Below are 22001 nucleotides of genomic sequence, written 5' to 3'. Positions count from 1 at the left end.
GGTGCTGCTTCTGGAAGTGTTACATGTCCAGACACACACTGCTAGCTTAGACAGTCTTTGTTATTGAGTGCTGCAGTCTTCTGGGGTGGCCTGTTTTCTTTGCATTTTCTTCACACACTCAAACTCCGTTTTTTTGTGGCCAGTTGGGAAAATATTAGCTTTTCTGCCTTTTTCCCTGTTTCTGAATGGAAGCATAGGCTTAATACACATCCATTTGAATTTCAAAACGGTTTATCTGGGTTTTACGGTTAAACTATAGGTGTGACAGGATTGTGAGGAGTTTTGTGTTCATGTGATTTTTAACTTCATTTTCCTCCACTCCTGTCTGTGTTTAAATACGCTCATCGGGAGGCTCCGTGTGAATCACGCTGTGTTGAATTGCACCATCGTATGTGTGCGTTCAGAGCAGGCGTGTTGTGTACTGCTTTTGGCCATCTCTTTGATGGTGGATGAACGGTTTAGCCATCTGGATCAGGCCTCTCTTCCCAGCTCCATTTGTAACACATTTGTGTGGAGGACGGGTGAAGGGAGTTAAAGTTTGCGATTGCAAATGTGAGCAACATCACAGGGAAGAGCCTGTCATCCTCCCAAACCCAGACCAAAATCATGCTTTTGTTTCTTGGATGATTAAGGCCTAGTGTTAGGTGGTGTAATACTGGTCAATACTGTGTGATGAAATGTGTGAATCGGTAGAGGTTTTGGTATACCATTAATGAAACTGTAGATATCTGTGGACAGGACTGCTTAATGTTATTTTCGAGTGTGAGCAACAAAGGAAACTATAACTAAATGTTAACTACCAATGTAAATGTATAGCTTTAGTAACTTTATTGTAAAGTATTTTTATTCATTACATTTATTAAACAATTACTTGTTTATTTAAAAAAGATTATTTAATTTTTTTTAGAAAGGATGCTTTTTTGACTTCTGAACTCGTTGTACTTTACGACGTGAGCAGAAGACCCATTTAGACTCATTTCCTGGTTTAAGTCATTTGTTAGATTACAGTGGCCTCGTTTTTGTAATGTTTAGTTTCCCAGGTCAGACTGGATTCATTTCTCAGCTCATCTAGTGTGAAGCATTTACTTTGAGCAAATGTGTGTTTGTCAAGCTTGGGCTTTATTGACCACGCACAAACAAGCCCCTTTCCTGTTGAAGTGTCATCTGTGAGTGTGTGTGTGTGTGTGTGTGTACATATAGATCGCAGAGTTATCCATACCAGTGTTTACCCAGTCCTGATGTAACACCTTTGCCCCAGACATCAATGCTCTTACTGTCACTACGAAACAAACTGCCTTAAGAAGAACCCCTGCCTATGCATTCAGACCAACGTCTCGTTCAAAACACTCTTTACATTTACCAAATAGCACAGGAGGTGTGTTGAATGTGTTGCATTCAGCTTCATGCGGTTTTGCTTTCCCATTAGCAGCAGTTTAATGGTACATTTTCATTAAAAAGTAAAAGATAAATGATTTAAACATTAAAATATAGCTTGCCTACCCCTTCTGAGCACTTCATAGCCTTTACCCAAGTTTCTCTGTAGTATCTTTCTCTCTTGTTCTCTCTGCCTCTGTTAATTCGCTGCTTTGTCCACTGACTCCTGTGATATGAGCCCTCCTTCAAAGAGGAACTTAAATCCGGGCAGAGGTCAGCAGGTCGCTCAATAATCTCTGCTGATGATGTCCTGCTGACGGAAGCTCAGTCACTCATCCACCCGTCCTGATGCACGCTCGGCCGTGAGGAATGGAGAACTGAGGTCTGATGTCCTCTTTCTTTTCTGACTAGCAGCATTCAGTCTTTCATTTATGATGGCAGTCTCTCTTTGGCATCATTAGATGCTGTGTGTTTTGCTAAGCTAATATACGGAGTCATTATTTTAACAGCGTTTACTAGTAATAGACAGATTTACTACTATTCAAAAGTTTAGGTCCAATAAGATATATTATTAAATTCAACAAAAAAATTGTAATAACTTTTCTATTTTAATATATTATCAAATGTAATTTATTCCTGTCATGGCAAAGCTGAATTTTCCGCAGCCATTACTCCATTATTTAGAAAAGCATTCCATCTTTTCACATAATCAAATTATTTTTCAGAAAGAATTATAATATTCATTTCTTGTTATTATCCATGTGAAAACCTTTGAATGTCTGATATGGAGTCACTCATTACTTTTACGTACTATGTTATATTATGTATAACCAACAGGTAATTATGAAAGTAATAAATGTTAATATTTTCATTATGTTTCAACCTTATTCTCAAAAAACAAATAGCAATAAATTCACTGAGCACTTATTTAAAATATTATGTAATTATACATTTAAGGACTGAGTAATATTAATGAACTACATGTACTTACTGTATAGTTGGGGTTAGGATTAGGGTTTGGCTTAAGGTTACTTGTGTGTAATTATGCATCTTTTATTGTTATTATAATAGTAAGTACATGTAACATGTACCAAGGACACCTTAAAATAAGTGTTAGTGAATATTCATATAAAATACAACAAAATCCTTACCTGAGTTTATCCCTCAACTCAAAAAAAAAAAAAAAAAAAAAAAAATCTGAAATATGCTTTCAGCCACTAAATTTTCAGGTGAAAGTTAAGTATAATGCAAATTTTGGACAAAGACAGAAAATAGGGAATGCTGTCTTGGCACTTTTTGCTATTTTGAATACAGCTCATCCAGTATGCACCATATTTCAAGGTCAAATATTTGTTATTTCTTAGGCAAAGTGGAAAACATGCAGTGCTGGTGAAGTCGAGTGCAACTGTGAGAAGCATTCATCGCTGCACCTCAAGCTCTGCTATGTTATAAATAACTGCAGCACAATAAACAGGGCTCTGATAATTGGGCCATCAATCATGTCGAGCGCTTGGGTGGGTCTAGTCCCAGTGCCGTGAGCTCGCTAACCTCCCCTCTCTACCTACCACCACCAGCACCTCCTCCTTGAGCGCTCTCTGGTTTCATGAGCAGTGATAACAGCTGGAGAAGAAATCAGGAAGTGAGCTTCTATAGAGCACTGTCTCCTTTAGTGTCATGGAGTGATTCCTGTGTGGTCATGGCTCAATGTGATTTGAGTGCCAGAATCCCCACCTTCGCTCTCCCTGTCTATTGGCTATAAAGCAAAAGCCTGCTACCAGGGTTGTAGACCTTTCTTTGTCTGTTTGTCATTCTCCAAGTCTGCTTAGTCTGGGATGGAAGAAGTGCTGCTGAAAGAAGGTTGCATTCGTCTGGCTGATGATGTTTGAAACTCTGGAGGGTGTTTGTGGGGGTCTCTTGAGTGGACGTCTATCCTGTCTATGCTTTTGTCTCCATCTCTGGCCCCATAATCTTCATTAACGCCTCTCAGCTGGTGGCCCCCAGTGATCTGTAATGGCCCTGAGTAGTGGTGATGTTTTTCCGGTGGGAGGGTGGGATACCGTTGCCAAAGCCATAGGTGTTTGTTTATTGGTGTGAATGTGCATTCAGCCTGGGTTACTTGCCATTTTTTTTGTCATTATTTGTGACTCTGGACCATAAAACCAGTCATAAGGGACTGTTTTTTTTTTTAATTTGAGATTTATACATCATCTGAAAGTTGAATAATGAATGATTATGATTATGATCTCTAACACTTCAGTTCATCAAATGCAGGTTGGCATCATGGATAAATGACAGGCAAAATATATGGATTTCATTATTATTGTTACTCTTGGCAGCTTCTTGACTGTCCTCCCATTTTCCCGGTACTTTCCCGCTGAGTAAAGGGAAGCCAGTCTGCCTCATTTGTGAAGTGTGTTTGTTTGTGTGTGCTGGAAGTGCAGAGAGAACATTGTATGAGCAGACACTCAAGAGTGACGCAATGGTAGGGCTCTGACCCAGGCTGGAAGGTGTGCTTTTGACTACAAAACCCATTTGTCCTCTTCCAAAAGCTAGAGAGCAGCACCACAGGCATAAAATCTGTTCAATAATTATGCTGCCTTCTAAGGGGCCATTTACACTAAAATGTTTTCAGCCAAAAATGGGAACATTTTTATGCATTTTGCCTGTTCGTTGGGGACTGAAAAAGCATATTTTTGAAAACGGGTTTCAAAGTGCAAGTTTTTGAAAATCCACCGTTATCATTTCTGTGTAAACTCCCAAAACAGAAATCTTTGAAAACGGTGACATCATGCACATGCGTGTTGGGAATGCAGACTTGCACAGTACGTGTCGATTTTAAAGGCAAGTGCGAAAAAAAACATACATAAGAGTTTGCTAACGCTTCTTCAGCAAAGTGTTGATTTACTTCATCAATATTACATCCAACAGTGGAGATGCATAATATACATTATCGAAACAGGTGTTTACTAACAAGGTGACAGCACTAACTACTGGCCTGGCATACGTAATACAGCATTTTTGGCCGTTTTCACGGATATGTGTAAATGCGAATCATTTTGAAAACGTTGTTGTGAAACTAGTTAATAATGCATGGGAAAAACTTTTCCGTGTTTGACTACATCGTTGTCGTGTAAACATGGCTTAAGAGATCCTTCACAAAGATGTCAATCCCATAATGCACTGCCATGAGGTCAGTGAAGAAATAAGGTGAGAGGAATGGCAATTTTTTTCATTCTATAAAACTTCTGCACAGAGTCCTATGTGTGTTTTTAGAGCTGCTTACTATATAGTGCACTCCAAATCATTCTTTTATGAGGTTCTATGATGTTTACGATGCCCCCTAAGAAGGCAGTTGCCTATGCCATCTCAGTCTATTTTGGAACAAAGCTTATCTTTTAGCTTGAGTTGGGAGATTATTGCATTCAAACCACTGCCACAAAACAGCATGTTGAAGGTAAGCTGTCGCTCATGTTGGTTACGGTCAGTTGTTCTCGTTCTAGATCATCGTGACACTGAATTAAACATAAGCGTCAGTGTTTTGCATGGAAAAGGCAATGTGTGGGCAGAGCGCTCGGGCTAATGAAGCCCACCTGTGTGAGTGCGCCTGCGTCTGCCCTCGCTGAAACCCAAGAGGAGATCTTCATACTCAACATCCTGTTCTCCAATTAAAATTAACTCGCACCGCCTCTCCCTCCCTCGCTCCCCCGTGTCTCTGTCATAGTTTCCAGCAGCAATCGGAGGGGGAGGATCGGGGTGACATAAAGTGTAACAGGACCACAGCCATCCACTCAGCCAATGGAGTTCTGAGGGATTGCTTCCACGCTCGTTTTTTCCTCCTCTGTGGCCTTTTCTTTTTGTTTGACGGTCATTTGGCCCTCCCCCGTGACCCTCCCGAAGAGGCCCCCTGTTCCTCGTCTGTTTTCCTGGAGTGTGTGTGTGGGTTGGGGGTAGGGTGGCTTACTGGTAGGTGGGTGGGAGAGGGGCAGTTTTTGGCAGATCCTTTGATCAGTAAAGCATAAACAAGAGGGAGCTTAGAGAAGAGGGGGTGTTGAAGTGCTGAGTCAGGCGCTCTCTTTCTCTCTCTCCTCTTTTTGTTATTCTTGCTCCCTCCCACTCTCATAAGGCAGTGATGGCAGAATAGCGACTAATTGGTGGCAAAAATATGACGACAGGAGAAAAAAAAAAAAGGTCAGCAGGCTGTGTTTATGATGAGAAAGGGTCTTGTCAATTCGGTACTGCAAAGCAAACCTGTCAAATTTACAGTATTGATTTATTCACAAGGTCAAACTTTTTTTGGTCCTGTGGTTTCTCTTCCAGTAGACTAGTGGTCAGGCATCTATCTATCAAGACTAGGGTCCAAACAGCATGGGTTTTTCAATAGCTGATGCCAATATCAAGAGTTCTGGGTGATTCATGGTCTGTATAATGCTAGTATATTCATATACATTGTTTCCCATGTAGTAAAAATATACACCACTTTTCAAAGGCTTGGATTAATACGATTTTTTATTCTTTTATTCAGTAAAGAATGCATCAAATTGATAAAAGTGACAGTAAAGGCATTTAAATGTTACGAACGATTTTTTTTTTATAATACTGTTCTTTTTAACTTTGATTTAAAGAATCTTGAAAAATAAACTGATTTCTGAAGGAAATCTGTGTGATTTCTAAAACAGTTTAACTTTTTTACAAATGATTTATTTGTAAATCAAACTGGAATGCCGACAAGTAAAATATTAGCTATGAGTAAAATCATGCTTTATCGGAATGTTAAGGCACTAAAGTGTCAACTACGAAAACAATTAGGAGATTGCAATTTAATGTGCTTTTGACAAGTAATTATACATAATGAAATTATGTTATGTAAATAAGGTAAATATAAATTGGCTTAAATTAAGGAACTACTGAAAATATAGAATATTTTTCATAATGTTTTTATAAAAATTACCCTTTTTTTTCCCTGTATTGACAGGGCTGTCAGTAGACTTAGAAACTGACACAAGGAAGTGGTGACAGTTATTTATTAGTCAATCAAACATGTTTATCAGTTAATGCCAATAATCTCAAACTATATTCACTAGTCGGGATGCCCAAACATAAATTCAGTGCATGCAAATATATTACATTTTCAGTGACAAAAACTGTCTTAAATAGGCAGAGGGAACAGAGCTGGGGGAAAAGAGGAGCAAGTGAATAGCATTTAGGGTTTTGGGTCGTAGCTTGCTCTGAGCTTTTGTGCAGCAGGTGAAAGCTTTGTAAAACTGGCGCCAGATTGTTAAAGAGCCTGACACTTCAGTGTGTTCGAACAGGCAGCGAGAGAAAGAAACCTCCTGGGAGGAGACCCATGACTGACCCTGCCTGAATGTACAGGCCCTCGCCTGAGAGAGAGAGGGGCCTTTTCCTGTGTTAACTCTACATCTTAATCGAGCAACAAGCCCAGACAAAGCCGTCATTAGAAATGCTTTAGACCGAGTGCTGCAGCCAGTTCTCACTGTAGAATAGACGCAAGTTGTGTTTCACAACCACCTAGCTTGTCCTGAAGTTACATAAATCTACTTCCTTCAGGAGTGTTTACTTGCAGCAGTATTTTGACTTCAAAACCAATCCGCACTGGCTGTAGTTTCATAGACCTGACAGAACATGCAACGCCTCTATCGCAGGTCTTTTGAACCGCCCACTCCATCCCTAACACTGCTCGTAAATTGCGTGCTTGTGCCTTCAGGACACCAAAACTGTTTTCTTGGAAGACTTTATTTGTTTCAAAGAAAATGTGAAGATTAGCAGCTAGTGTTTTGGAAGGAGATGGTTTGATTTTAAGGAAGCTGCGAGATTAGATCATGAAATGTGCCGTGATAGTACGCTAGAAATCTTACGAATGTTAGTTTTTGTAGATAAATAGTTCAGGCTTAACTTGTTTCTTTTTGGTTGTTCAAATGAAAGTACGTCTGTTGGGTATTCATGCTGAGATTGGGGCAAAAAAGCCCTTCTTTTTCAGCATACACTGCTTAACCTTTAAGTGATAAACTGCAGTGAAAAGAGGACAACATTTGCGTCAAGCAGCACCGCTCTCCCTGCCACCCTGCTGTCTGAGATCTGAATAAACAGAAGGGTGGAAGGCTGGCTTCAGTCTCTCCTTTTAGACTCGTTGATTCGTTTTCCAGTAACCGTGTTATTCATCACTGACCTTACACAGTAATCTGTGACTTCATGTGCAGATGACACCGGTTCAGGTAAATCCCATGTAAACGGGGTCGAAGTTCACTCAACGGCCTACGGTTATCCACGCTCCTTCCTCCACAGCAATGCATCAGCAGATCTGACACAAGAGTGGGTGGCAATTGTAAGGTTTATGAAACTGACTTTTTTTTTTTATAAGAGCCTAGTTTTAGCATCCAGGGTAAATAAAATGAATGGGAGGTTCACTGTTAACAGGACAGACCATCATTTATACTTGCTTGCAGGAGGCTTCGGAGATGTTTGGTTCCTGCTTGCTTTTGCTTATGCAGATTAAAGGACTGAGATGCTATCCAAATGGATCTGTGTTCAGGTGTTTACAAAGATCTTGTAAAAGGTCCACTTGCTGAGAGTTTTATCTGAGCACTCTGTTTGAATCAAATAAACCAATGTGGGATATATAACACTGGGTTATATGGTAGTGCATTGCCCTTGAATTATTATAGATTTATACGCAAAAATCACGGTTCGGTACGTACCTCGGTTTTAAAGTCACGGTTCGGTTCATTTTTGGTACAGTAAGGGAAAGAAATGCAAACATTAAACTGCAGGTTGTTTATTACTATAAACGTTTTTTAACAATTTGTTTACTTTTTTTTTAATACTTTTTAATAATATATACATAAAATAAAAAAAGAATAAGAAATAAAATACTGTTGCAAAGTTCCCACTAAATAAAATACTCTCAGTCTCAAACCAATATCATATAATAAAATATAATGAAAAACATAAATAAATAACTATGATTACAGTGCAGCATTAGCAATCCCAGCTTGTAGGCCTGCATATATTTAAAAAATATATATAACTTTTCCAAAGTGTAAAGTTGCAGCATCAACAGTTTCAGTTTTTAGACCTGCTCAGATTTCGATATTGCGTTGGACTGATCGGAATTAAGAGCAAAGGTCTGTTTAAATGCCGACGGGAGCTGCGTTTGAATTACAATCATTTTTTTCCTAGTTGTAGTGATGTTCACACTCTCGTGATGCCTTTTGAAAACCTTAGGCCGGTGACACACTGGCATATTGCACCTGTCAAACATAGTCTATTTTGCCGTCAATACTGTTGACGGTGTCCTTTATCAGTAGGCTTTATATTTATGCTCTACATGAAGTATAGATATTGTTGTGGTGAAGACAAGAGCCTGGTCTGTCGGCGGTCTCCCTCTATGTCACCTACAGTAGCAGCAGCGCGCCAGCGTCAGGCACGATTCTGGTGTGTAACCCCTCTTTCACACCGCAAGCGTAAGCGGTGCGCGAGCAGCTTTGGTTTGACTGTACGTATGCATACATACATGTGTATAAAAATGGCAGTTTGTTTTGGTCCTATATGTCAAACCAAAGAGGCAGCTCATTCGGATTTGGGTCAAGCCACAATATTTCTGTCTAATCATCCTGCTTATGTATGTCTCTGTCTCCTCATAGCCATAATGACCAGACGACCACCTGGCAAGATCCACGTAAGGCCCTCCTTCAGATGAACCAGGCCGCCCCGGCCAGCCCAGTGCCTGTGCAGCAGCAGAACATCATGAACCCTGCCTCAGGTCAGCAACTCCAGACACTCGTTTCATATTAAACACTACACTCTCAGTCCCAGCATTCTTATGGTAAATCTACGGGTGTAGCAGTCTCTGTTTACATCCCACCGAAACCCGCCTCTACCTCAGCAAGTGCAAAAACCTTATCAGGGCAGACGAATGCAAATGCATGCATGTGAATGGCAGCTGATGATTAGGTAGACATGTCTGGTTGGAGTGACAATAGTGACCTGGGTGTCCAGATTATGAAAGGTTCAACAGGAACTGTTGGAATCAACAAGACTGGTGCCATTCAGGGTTTTAAGGCGTTCCCCCAGACTTTAATGTCATTCTTTGCAAAGTCATTTGGTCCTGGAAAGTATAGAGTACAGCAGTTTCTGCCCACATTTTTTGAGCGGCCTTGATTCCGGATGAATGTTTCCTATTCATTTTTTCCATAGGAAGCATTTTGTTAAATAGTTACAAGCCAGCTACGAGGTGAATCAAATGACAAACTTCGAAATCAAAGCAAAAAACACTTGTTGCTTTTCGCCATTTTCCTGTGATTGGTGGAGATTTCTCTCCAAAATTTCATAACCTTGTGAAAATGTTGGATAAAAAAAGAAAAAATGTGTGGATTATGGCCAAAGATTTCAAAAACGATAATTTCACTTAGTAATGGACAATTTTCTGTACACTGGCTGTTCTCTCTCAGGTCCTCTTCCTGATGGTTGGGAGCAAGCTATTACCTCAGAAGGAGAGATCTACTACATCAATCACAAGAACAAATCCACCTCTTGGCTGGACCCACGACTTGACCCGCGTTACGGTGAGCTTAAAGTCATAAAAGTTCATAATACTAAAAATAGTATCATTATAAATCATACTTTTCATTAAACATTGGTCTCTTAGCATGATAGCGTCATCACCATTTTATAAAAGAAATAAGTCACGTGAGTAGTGATGCACTAAAATTCCAGCAACTGAAAATATTCATCGAAATTGCAAAAAAAAAAATCATTGACTGAAACAGTTAACGCTTCTTCGCTGACATTTTTTGAACATCTGTTCAGTGTGGATAAGCTAACAACAATTAAACATGTCTGCATGGTCCACTATGACCAAAATTGTTAGTAGATGTAAAAAGAAATTTGGTTGAGGTATCGAGAGGCGGCCGAACTTTACTACAGCTGTTTTATCACCTGTGGACAACCTCAGCTGCGTACCGAGTTCAGTTAGCCCAATTTAATTTAATTTTGGTTTCTTCTTTTGACTTAATGAGAATTTTCATGACTGAACCTGAGTTCCACTGTGGTAAAATAACTGCAGCTATCTCTTATTGCTGTATTATTTTACTGATTACAAACCGAGTATAGATGGCTACTCTCTGCACTGTTTGCCAATGAAAGTGAGGGAGAGTGTGTTTTTGTGTCACACTATTCTGGAGAGTATTCCTGCGTCCTGTGACTCATACTGAGGTTAGCCAAAACTGCTCCACACTCAGGACTCTGCGATGTGATCCCTTGACTCACACACAAACACAAACTAGCTCAAACTGCATCTGATTATGCCTTTTCCTAAACCCCTTGTTCAGATATGCATCCATAATCCATACGCAGAGACAATGAAAACTATCTAGGCAGCGGAACTGTCACGTTAATCTAATCATCGTTTTTTTTTTTTTTTTTGCTGTGGCGATAAATGGTTCAACGAAAGGTTGTCAGACTGAGATGTTTGTCCTTTTTCTACCCCTTTCAGTCCCTCTCTTTAATCTCTTTCTATGAGCACGTAAGGCTCACAAAGAGATGAAGGCTTCTACTTATGTCACTTTGAGTTACTCACGCTTGAAGTGTTTTCCCTTCATCCCAAAAGAGTTTTCCCCAGGGACACTATCTCACTATCTCCATGTATGAACAAGCATGTTCTGCACCATTTTTGACCAAAATCCTAGACTACAAAACAAGTTTCCATACACCTAACACACATGTGGTCGTGGGGATAGTGGTAAACAGTCTGTGAAGGGCTGGGTCAGACAGGAGAGAGAGAGAGAAAGAACGAAAGACAAAAAGGGAGGGGGGTCGGCGCTGGTGGGTGAAGCCCTTTGAAGATTTATAAGTGTTCAGCGGACAAGGTTGGTGGGCCCCTGAATTACAGACGTAATGTGAGGTGGGGGGACTGTAATGGGGTAGACGTGGTTAACTCGTTCCTTGCCGCAAGTTGAGAATGTTTGGGCGTTCCCATGCGGTTTTTATGTAACTGCTTGTGTCTGCATTTTATTATGACCTTTGTGTTTGTGTTTTCATCCCTCAGCTCCTCTTGGTGAGGTCCCACTAACTTCAAAAAATGCGTTAGCTCCTCCTTGCACCAGTTGAACCCCAAAAAACAATGAAATGTGTTGCTAAACTGACATGTTGTCCAGTCTGGCTCTCCACTCACCCATTGGAGACACTTTGGTAATTTGAGCAGGGAGTAGAATGGGATTGTACTCCTTTAACAGAGAACTGAAGTCTGGCCATTCTCTCTTTCTGTCTCACCCCACTTCCCACCCCGCGTGAGGCCCAGCGCAGGCAGAACTGTTCTCAGCTGCACATCTAGATGGACTTGAGTTGGTGCCAGGCCTCTCGATGCTGCAGCTCTGCTCCTAATCTGTTCCAGACCTTTTCAGTCAAAGAGACCCAATGTTAGAGAGAGAGAGAGGGAGAGAAAGAGGAAAGGGGCAGGCGGAGTTAGGGCCAGAGAGGGGGAAGGGAAGAGGGAAAATAAAGGGAGGAATAGGAGAAAAAAAGAAGAAAGCCCATAGGATAAATGTTTGCCTCCTTTCTCAGAGGTCTGGTCTGAAAGTCCACCATTGGACTTTATGATGCATTTCACACTTCATCTGGCCATTAGACTCAAAAACAATGATGCAAACTTTTTCTGTGTGTGGTATGCAGTTTTTGAGCACAAAGGCTGACTGGAACCTTTGGTTATCGGCCATGTGCTGGGATTTTCTTAGTACTTCAGTGCAGGAGTTGGCACCTTGTTGGCAAGTGCAGAATGATGTCATGCTCTTGTGAAGCACTCATCTTTTCCAGAGCTTTAAGCTGACACACAAACTCATGAACGGTTGCATAAACACTTCATGACTCCCAAGGCGCTCGCCTTATTGGGAAACAGGATGACGAATGTGACATCAGTGGTTCTCATTCAAAGGTGACAGAGTTTATCAGTACATTCATAAAGTTTGTATTCTGAAGCAAATGTTAGCAGTGCTTCCTCTTGCAGTTTCAATGGTGGTTGCTGGGATGTTCTGTTTTAGGGTGTTGCTATTTGGGTGCTAGCATGTTTTGGGTGTTTGCTTACTAGCCCAAGTCAAAATAAGCCACTCCCATGTGCCTGTTGTCGACATTAAACCATTCATTGGGATAGTATCTGGAATCTTTTTTTTTTTTAAACGGATTACATGTACACCAGCTGCGTTCATACTATGACATAATTACAAGATGACAACACGGGAAATTCTACTCTGGCTGCTCACATCCTCCGACTCAGAACTATGCATTTCTATGTAAATACTTTTAACAGCAAAGTTAATTTGTGTAATTTGATTAATCACAATACAAAAGTAACAGTCGTTATGCAAATGCATTATTCATAAACCGTTTTTTTTGGGGGGGGGGGACATGCACATGACATGCAGAAAGAAAAAAAAAAAGTAAATTGTGCACACGATTTACTGATTTGTGCCCTCGTTTTAAGTAAATCGTGCATGCCATATAATAATTAGTGCTCTTGTTTTATGCAGCAACAGGTTTATAAGAATGTGTATGGGAAGTAAAACGATTAACATGATTTACTTTCTTTTTTTTTCTGCATGTCGGGTGCAGGGCTCCGTATAGAACACCATTGTATGCATTTCATTTATTTTTAGATTATTCTTGCATTATTAAGGTATTATCAGTAGCTAGTTATAAGAATTATTTATCAAAACTGCTGAAGCAACTGACATTTTGAGTTTCATCATGACATTGCAGCAGTCAGGTGGTACATTATATCTACTTCTACAGTTCATTTGTTTTTGTTTTTACAAATCCGAGTTTTGATATGGTAATTCAGACATGGCATGAACACATTTCGTTCAAATGTGTCTCCAGTGTGATCAAAGTTTCAAGTACTTTTTTGGTGAAAGATAAGAGAGTGAGTAAAGTAAGAGTAATCTAGTGAAATAATTGGATAGATGATCAGGTATTTGTGATTTAAATAAGGTAAGCATATTGAAAGAACACCGGGTGTGTGAAAATACAAAGCCAAGGACCTACTAGAAAGCACTTCTAGTATTCAGTCAGGCTCAATTATTTGTAACGTAACTGCTATACATATTACTTGAGTAGCTTAGTGTGAATAACAGAAACCTATTTGCATTTCACACTGCAGTAATCACTACTAATAACTGTGAATGTCTCCCAAGTCTTGATGTATAAATATACCACCTGCTGTTTCTACTTGTAAGTGATACGGCTTCCATCTTGCTTTCAACTGGTTTCCTGCTACACTCTAGTCACAGCTGAGTTTCCTCATGCTGGCTTCCGGCAGCTCACAGCTTGCTTTTGTGTGGCCCGCTGAGGTTTATGTATGATAGGATATAGAGAGGCTTTTCTTCTGGACACAGATTGACTCTCTTTCCCTGTCTCCTCTGCTTTATGTGCTTATCTCTTAACTGGAAACGCAATTTGAGCGCTGCTTTTATACAATAAACCTGTTAAATCGACAGCCAGCAAATATTTACAGAGGCTTCAAAAGGTCCTGGCGCTGCGTTTCCCGACGTTTCCCAACACCCCTTCGGTCTCACCTGCAAACGACAGGGGAGCTTTGATTGGCTGGCTCAATTAAGACTCATTACTGGATGAATGTGCTCCAGAGCTAGTGTACGTCAATCAAATCTTTCTCACTCTCTCTTTTTAATTATGTTCCTCTGGCACGTTTCCTCCTGCTGGTTCGTAGAAGAGCACATCCATGGCACGAACTTATGCAACACAGTCATTCTGCCACATGGATAAGACTTGTTTGTGTGTTCTTGTCATCTTTATGCTGTGGTATGGAGTTTCCCAAGTGATAAACCCACAGCAGTCAAGTACAGACTTGTCAGGGAAATCCAGACCTGAGAATCAAGAGATTTTTGTTGTGTTCCCAACTGTTTTAGCTGGCCACTCCTACCCTGAGATCAGCCATTAATGCTCCACCATTCAGCTTCAATAGACCCCCTATCTATACGAGATAAGGGTCTTTAAAGAGAAACAAACACACACATGCACTCCCCCACTAGCACTCCTATATATTCCCACACACTCTTTCATGCCTCAGGCAGTGTGGGGGATGGTGGTTGCAGTGTGTGTGTGTGTGTGTGTGTGTGTGTGTGTGTGTGTGTGTGTGAGGCGTGGTGAGTCTCTGATATGATTCCCATGGTGAGAGGAGAGCGGAGACTCATTCAGGCCTGAGGTAGTGTAAACACACTCTGATTGAATGGTGATGAGGATAAGCGGGAAAGACGGGGCTCCCTCGCTCGCGCATGACAACGCAAGCTCCATCACAGATTTGTTTTCACTGGTGGCCTCAGTGCATAAGTAAACAGCCATTTTCATTGGTCCAATTACTGTAACACCCCACCTCCTGTTGTCCAAAACATTTGTTTCTGTATTTGCGTCTGTGGCGATACGCATTGCTCCATTCACTTGCATTGATAGGCTTTTTATACCCTATATGGTATACATGGCTAATGCTACTGCCCCCTTTAGTGACAGATTTTATGAATGGATATTTTTGACTGGAGATTGAATCTTAGGTTTTTTATATAAAATAAACATGAATTTACAATTAGAACATCCATTTTTGTAAATAAAGTACAATTATTACAAAATGTGTGAAATAAAATATATAAAGTATAGACTGAGAAAATCTGAGTATATTTGTAAAATTTCTGAATATTTATTTATAAATCAAAAAATTTTATAATTTTGACAGTATAAATGTGTATCCGAATATAGTTATACATATGTCTAAATCAATAAATGCAGATCTGTGTCACACTAAATCTATAGATGCAAAAAATTGCGTACAAATCTCTCTCGGTCTCTTTCTTTATGCGTGTGTCTATGTATGTATATATACAAACATATACACACACACACACACACACAAATATATATATATATATATATATATATATTAGTGCTGTCAAACGATTAATTGTGTATTTATAAACACATTCATGTATAGATTTAAGAAAAATTTTACGTTTATACATTAAATTATGAACAAATATATACATGTAAATATTTTCAAAATATATGCTGTTTGTGTGTTTATATATATATATATATATATATACATACGCACGCACGCACGCACGCACACACACACACACACACACACACACACACACACACACACACACACACATTTATAGGTCTAAATATGGGAAATGCAGATGTAATTCTGAATATGTAGTATTTTCTGAAAGTGATCAATGACTCCCTAAATAAATTCAGACTTGTAAGTGCTTATTTGAATTTATAAATGTATATTTAGATTTCATACATAAACACACATTATGCTTAACATCCTGGGTTCTGATTAATATTACATTTCAGTAGTATTTATATATATTTATATAATATATATATATAATATAGTAGTAACACTATAATGCCAAAAATGTACATATTTGATACTGTATTTTCTAGTGTTACTGTATTTGCTTTTAAATATAAACTATATAATGGAATGCTAATTAATAATAGAATGAAGCATCATAACGTAATCGATTTTGTGTCCTCAGCTATGAACCAGCAGCGGATTTCCCAGAGTGCTCCAGTGAAGCAAGGCTCCCAGCTGCCCTCCAGTCCACAGAGTGGAGTGCTGGGTGGAAACAACCAGATCAGGCTGCAGCAGATGCAGATGGAGAATGAGAGACTGAGGATCAAACAAGAGCTCCTTCGCCAGAGACCCCAGGTCAGACACACATACCTGTCAGAACATTCTGTCCTCACATGGTCTTCTAAACGAGCCTGATCTGTGCCACGTGTACTCGCTGTTCATGTTGCGTATTTTTGTTTGTAATGTACTGTATCGTATAATTGTGCAGGTTGTTTCGACAGATTATTGGCATAAGGTCTGGTCCACCTTGCACCTCAAAGCAACCTGTTGCACTTTGCACAGTACATATGGTGTAGGGTGGGTAATTCTGAAGCATCGATACTTGCTGTATATGTTTTCGTGAGCTAAATGAGAGGTCGGAAGATGATGGGGCAGATGGAGGAGGTTTGGTTCAGCTGCCCCTGCTTTAGAATGTAAACACAGTGTTGACTCAGTGCTGCAGACCCCCCTGCTGGAAAACTAAATAAACAGATCATCAGGGATGATCTTACCGGATCTAGCTAGAAGCAGCTCTCTTAAAAGAGCAATAAAGATAGGCCTTCAAATACATTTAAAGGCATTGATGTAGTGGCTGAAAATCCTATAATGAATCGCTCAGTCATCATAAAATTGCATTCACAGCCTATTGTAATATTATTGCATATTTCCTACTAAAAACATATTATTTATAAAATTTTCTTAAACGTATGTGAAACATATAATTTGGCTAAAAACTTAAAACATTTGCATCATTCTAAAATTAATTAAAATCAGAATAAAATGGGCACTTTTTTAGTTTTAGTTTTTTCCAAGTGGCAACCTTCCGCTGCATTGATATCTAATACCCTTCAATGACATCACTTAACACACGAACTCTTGCAGCTCAAATATGAAAAAAAAAAACACTAAATACATTTAAAACTCAGCTAAAATAAACAGATTAAATGACCTGTAAAAACAAATGAAAATAAAATACATTTAATAAAGATAAATGTAAATTTAAAGACGTCGGTCAAAACAGAGGGACATGTCATTTCTCTACAGTCCTATCCAAAAAAAAGAATAAAAGCCCACAAAACAACTTTAAAAAAATAATGAATAATTTGCAACAAGATGAGTAAAGCGCATTAAGAAAGTCAATAGGGTCAGTGTTAATGTTGATGTGTTGGAGTCTTTTCTGTGGTGATGGCATGTTGTCTTTTAATCAGCGAAAGTTGTGACCGTATTTAAGGTTCGATTAGTCATAGGAAGTCAGTAATAAAAAGATCTGACCCTTCTGCCGTACCCTAAATGATGTGCAATAAACCCACACCTTCGCGTGAGTCTCCACAAACCAGCAGTTTGAGCTGAGGCAGTAAAATAATCAAGGATGTTGACAGACAATCTTGCACAATCCATTGACAAATGATAACCAGATTTGCAACTCATGACTTGTTGGATGGGAAAGGCTTTTACTTCACTCAAATGGGTGATAAAGTAAACGAAGTAAAACTTGTATGTTAAGTTTTTTTTTTTTGTTGTTCTTTCCCGTACCTCACTCACTGTTTCGCGTACGTGTGCATAGTTTGAAAGCAAAAACCTGTATAGTTTGTTCTGTCCTTTTTTCTTCAATAGAAAAAAATGTATCCGCTCTCATCTCAGTGCTTGGAGTAATTCCAAAGAAAATCATTAATTTAGTCTTGTGTTAAGCTTCCGTTCCTGCAAACCCAGTCTGCTCACTTTAATCAAATTTCGTACTTTGACACACATTCTTTTGTTTCCATACAGGAGCTTGCCCTGAGAAACCAGCTGCCGACCAGCATGGAGCATGATGGCGGCACTCAAAACCCTGTGTCCTCCCCCAGCATGGGACAAGACGCACGTAACATGACCACCAACAGTTCTGACCCGTTCTTGAACAGGTAAGATGCATCAAACTGCAGGACTGCAGTCATACAAGAAAAAAATTTTTTTTTGCATTTGCACATGGCATTATTTACCAGTTAAAAGGCACATAAGGGCAAAGAACCTTTCCACAAAGGATGTTTGGCTGCATTGTGTGTGCGTGTTTTTTTTTTTTTTTTTTAACTTGAGTGACACTCACTAGTGACCCCTGCTGGAGAAGCTGTTGAAAGGAAGTCCGAATTAAGCTGCTTTTGCAGAGAACTGCGTCCTCCAGTGGCAGTCAAGCACATACAAATCTCCTCCTACATGTGAGCAGATAAGGGATTGATGTGAATAACAAGGCGGCCCATGAGAACATGTGGTTTCGGTCTTAGACAAGGCCAGCCTCCCTCTTCCACCTCCGCTGCGCACACAAAGAGCTCATTCATCCAGCAGCTCTCATGCACCGAAGCCACATTTCATTCTCTTAATTAGAAGAAACTTGCTGTATTTTCTTACACTGTAGCATGTCCTCTGCTCTCTTTATTCTGAACTGCCTGTTTTGCTGAGACCACCAGCAAAACAACACCTTTTACAATAAAAGGCAGTTCACAGCAGGCCATTGTGAGTAGTACAAGCAATTACTAGCAGAATTTAAGCAGAATAATTTTAAACAGAAGCTTAAAGAACTCTTTTCTGCTTTAGTAGTATTATGATTTGATGCTCAGGAAACATTTGGATTATTATCAGCGTGAAAACAATTGTGCTGTTTACGGTAATATCTTTGTGGAAACCATGATCATTTTCCCCCAGGTTTCTTTAATGAATATAAAGTTCAGCATTCATTTAAAATACAAATCTTTTGTAACATATATTAGATGTCTTTTAATGCCTCTTCATTTTTTATTCCAAATTATCTTGCCTCAAACGTTCGAACGATTAAGTGTAAGTGTACAATTTACATATGTACGCAGATTAGAGTTGTCTAAGCAGTTGTGTCCTGGTGTTTTCCTGTGCAGTGGGACATATCACTCCAGAGACGAGAGCACAGACAGTGGCCTGAGCATGAGCAGCTACAGCGTCCCCCGTACTCCGGACGACTTCCTCAACAGTGTGGACGAGATGGAGACAGGTACGCCATAACAAGAATACTCAATGTAACCACACACATGATGTCAGCACATTTTAAGACCAACCGTCTCGCTCTCAGGCGACAGCCTCGGCCCCAGCTCGATGGCAACACAGCCCAGCCGTTTCCCCGACTACCTAGACGCGATCCCGGGCACAGACGTGGACCTGGGCACCCTGGAGGGGGAGAGCATGGCGGTGGAGGGTGAGGAGCTGATGCCAAGCCTGCAGGAAGCGCTGAGCTCCGACATCCTCAACGACATGGAGTCAGTGCTAGCAGCTACCAAGATCGACAAGGAAAACTTTCTAACCTGGCTATAGAGCACCTGGATCCAGCGCTACGCCTTCTCTTCCAACATGCTGAACTGCTGCCTAATCCAATCTGTGAAGGATGTGTAGATGCTTTGAGTTGAGAAAAGAAAGACATTTCACCCTACTGGACAGTTTTTTCATTATCTTCTATTCACTACATTTGGCCGAATTGGTTTTAAAAGCAGAGGGATTTTAACCTTTGGTCCTTTTGGGCTTCTTTTTGTTTTCTTAAGTCTTTTTTTTCATGTCTGCATCCTCAAGGCTGGCCCATGAACAGACAAGTGTCCACAAGTACCCATATCTCTTTCACGGCTGTACTGAGTGCAAGTATGCGAATGTGAAGTTGTGTGCGTGACGTGTCGTTTCTCCCCTCGCTGGGCGAACAGGGCCGAGAGGGCTCAGAGAGAAATAAAGACAGACGAACCCCGAAATCAACATACCGCAACCTCCTGTGACTGCAGCTCCCGTCTCAGAACATCCCTGATCTCAGCTCATTTTTTCCTCGTACAGTAATGAGCCTGAGAAACCAAAAAGCGATGAGGAGGTTGTCTGTATGTGAAGGGTTTGTGATTGTAAGGTCTAAGTCGTGTGGCTATGGTTAAACAAATACTGCTGCTTGGCTGTGCCAGCATATCACACTAGAAACTGAGTAATCAAGTGCCTTCAGACAAAAAAAAACAAACAAAAAAAACATGTTTCTGTATGCTACAGATCATAGATCAAATTTGACATTGCTTTTACTTACTAACTTCATTAATCAAAGTATATTTCTTTGCAAAGGATTTATAAAAAAATATTATGTTGGGAATTAGGGTCTGATTTTTCTTTTTCTTTTTTTTTTTAAAGGACCCTAGCTTCTTCATGTGTTAGTTTTATTTAAGCCTGATTCTGTTTTCTTGAGGGTTGTGGCATTAATGTGTGATCAAAGAACAAATCTGATCTTTCTGCTCTCTTTTGAAGAGTTTTATACAGAACAACTATTCTAAGAGCTGCCTTGTACATGAACTGATTCACAAAGAACAATATCTAGATGGACGCTAGCATTTTTTCGCAACATTTTAATCAACCTGATTGTTCCGTTTCATTACCGATATTTTTATTTTATTTTACGATTATAGAATCTCAGTCGGTATGTTGTTGCTTACTTGGTTATTTTTGTGAAAATCTCAGATTTTATTTTTTTTTTTAATCCAAAAGCATTGAACAAAATCTCAAGGGCACTTTGATTAATAGACAGACATCTCTGATATGAGCTCCAGTAGAGTCTGTGCCAGTTATGTTGATGATGTTTGGTGCCGAGGTGGATATCGGGCAGGAAGAGGAAGATTCTGATAGGTTTAGATGGATAGATGAGCATGTCTTGAAGGTTAGTGCTGTAGATTAGCTGTTAGCTTGGATTCGAGTTTGATAACAGTGGGCATGAATGATAGAGTAGACTTTTATGGAAACAATCAGTTATGTTCGTTTCTGTCAGGATTTCCAGGAGGCTTCCAAAGACTTTTTTTTTAGTAATGAACGACAAAAAATAATTTATCATACTTTTATATACACATAAGACATAAGCTAATGAGAAAAGTTCTAATTGATTTGTGAGGAGATTTCTAATGAAGCCAGATCTGTCTGGTCCTCTGATGTCAGTACTAAAGACACATTAGGCAGGTTACCTAGGTTTGCATTATTTCACTAGAGCAGAACACTACAGGGACTTTGCCCATTACAAATTTGCTGCAGATGCTTTGAATTCATTTCCTCTTGTTTACAATATATGGATACCTTTACACTACATGATTATGGCTCAATAACTGGCCCATACACTAAATATCTGTTGTACTGATTTTTTGTTTCTTAACAAAGGTGAAGTTTTATCAGTATAATGTCTGTGGTCTGTTGGGGTGAATATACCGCTAAGGTTTATAACGCAATTGCCTCGTCAAGCGAAATTTTATGGTCAAATTTTATGATCAAAAACAGCAAGCTAGGCCATAGTAATGAAAGTTAGAAGTTATAGAGAAAATAAAAGTGGTGAGAGAAGAAAAAAAAAAGCAAAGACAAGCTAAGAGAACTATATTTTTGCAAACAAAGTATTGATGGCAGACTCGAGTGGGGTAAAATAGTGTTGGAGAGAGCAATGCAACAAAATGTTTTATGAATTGTGGGTACACTGATGGTATTGCACGTTTCTAAAACATTGACTAAAATGTGTGTCACTTAAACATGATTTTATGCTTGCTTAGTTACTATATATTCTGAACAGTTGCACACTGTTTACTTTTTTTTTTCTTTTGTAGTGGTAGTACTAATCACACAAGTTAATGGATTGGTATTTAGATTTATTTTAAATGCACCCAGAATGAATTTATATCCTTTTATTATGATCAATGTATGTGCATGTACTTTAGAACCTTAAGTTCTGTTACATTATGTCTCTTTACATATTACTTTCAAATTGGCCTGGAATAAAGTATATACTTTGGTAGTTACTGTGTTTAATCAGTTATTTTATGCATTATTAGGCAAACGTTTTCTATTGTACATCATACAGTCCTCACAGTTAGAATAAATCACTTTATTGGATCACTTCTTCTTCCATACATGATGAAACCCAAAATCAACACTTTCCAAACAAATGTATCATGAACTTTTATTTAAAAATATTAGAAACTTTAAAAGAAAAATCTCCTGA

At 39.4% G+C, this 22001-nt stretch overlaps 1 protein-coding gene across 2 annotated transcripts in view; it reads left to right on the top strand.

Annotated features, from left to right (window-relative positions):
- The window catches only part of LOC132101399 (transcriptional coactivator YAP1-like), a 33496-nt gene extending 11698 nt beyond the window's left edge, over window positions 1-21798 (top strand). The window contains exons 3-8 of one of the 2 annotated variants that reach the window (XM_059506331.1): window positions 9033-9151; window positions 9840-9953; window positions 15939-16111; window positions 17783-17916; window positions 18898-19010; window positions 19089-21798. In XM_059506331.1, coding sequence (XP_059362314.1) covers window positions 9033-9151; window positions 9840-9953; window positions 15939-16111; window positions 17783-17916; window positions 18898-19010; window positions 19089-19327 — 892 coding nt within the window. In that variant the 3' untranslated portion in view covers window positions 19328-21798. The remainder of the gene's footprint in view (window positions 1-9032; window positions 9152-9839; window positions 9954-15938; window positions 16112-17782; window positions 17917-18897; window positions 19011-19088) is intronic. The other variant, XM_059506332.1, reaches the window with a different exon arrangement.
- Window positions 21799-22001: the final 203 nt, after the last annotated feature.

Source organism: Carassius carassius, chromosome 23 (assembly GCF_963082965.1).
Source record: "Carassius carassius chromosome 23, fCarCar2.1, whole genome shotgun sequence".
NCBI lineage: Eukaryota > Metazoa > Chordata > Actinopteri > Cypriniformes > Cyprinidae > Carassius > Carassius carassius.
The sequence above is the reverse complement of the archived record's forward strand: the minus strand, read 5'-3'. Positions and strand labels throughout refer to the sequence as shown.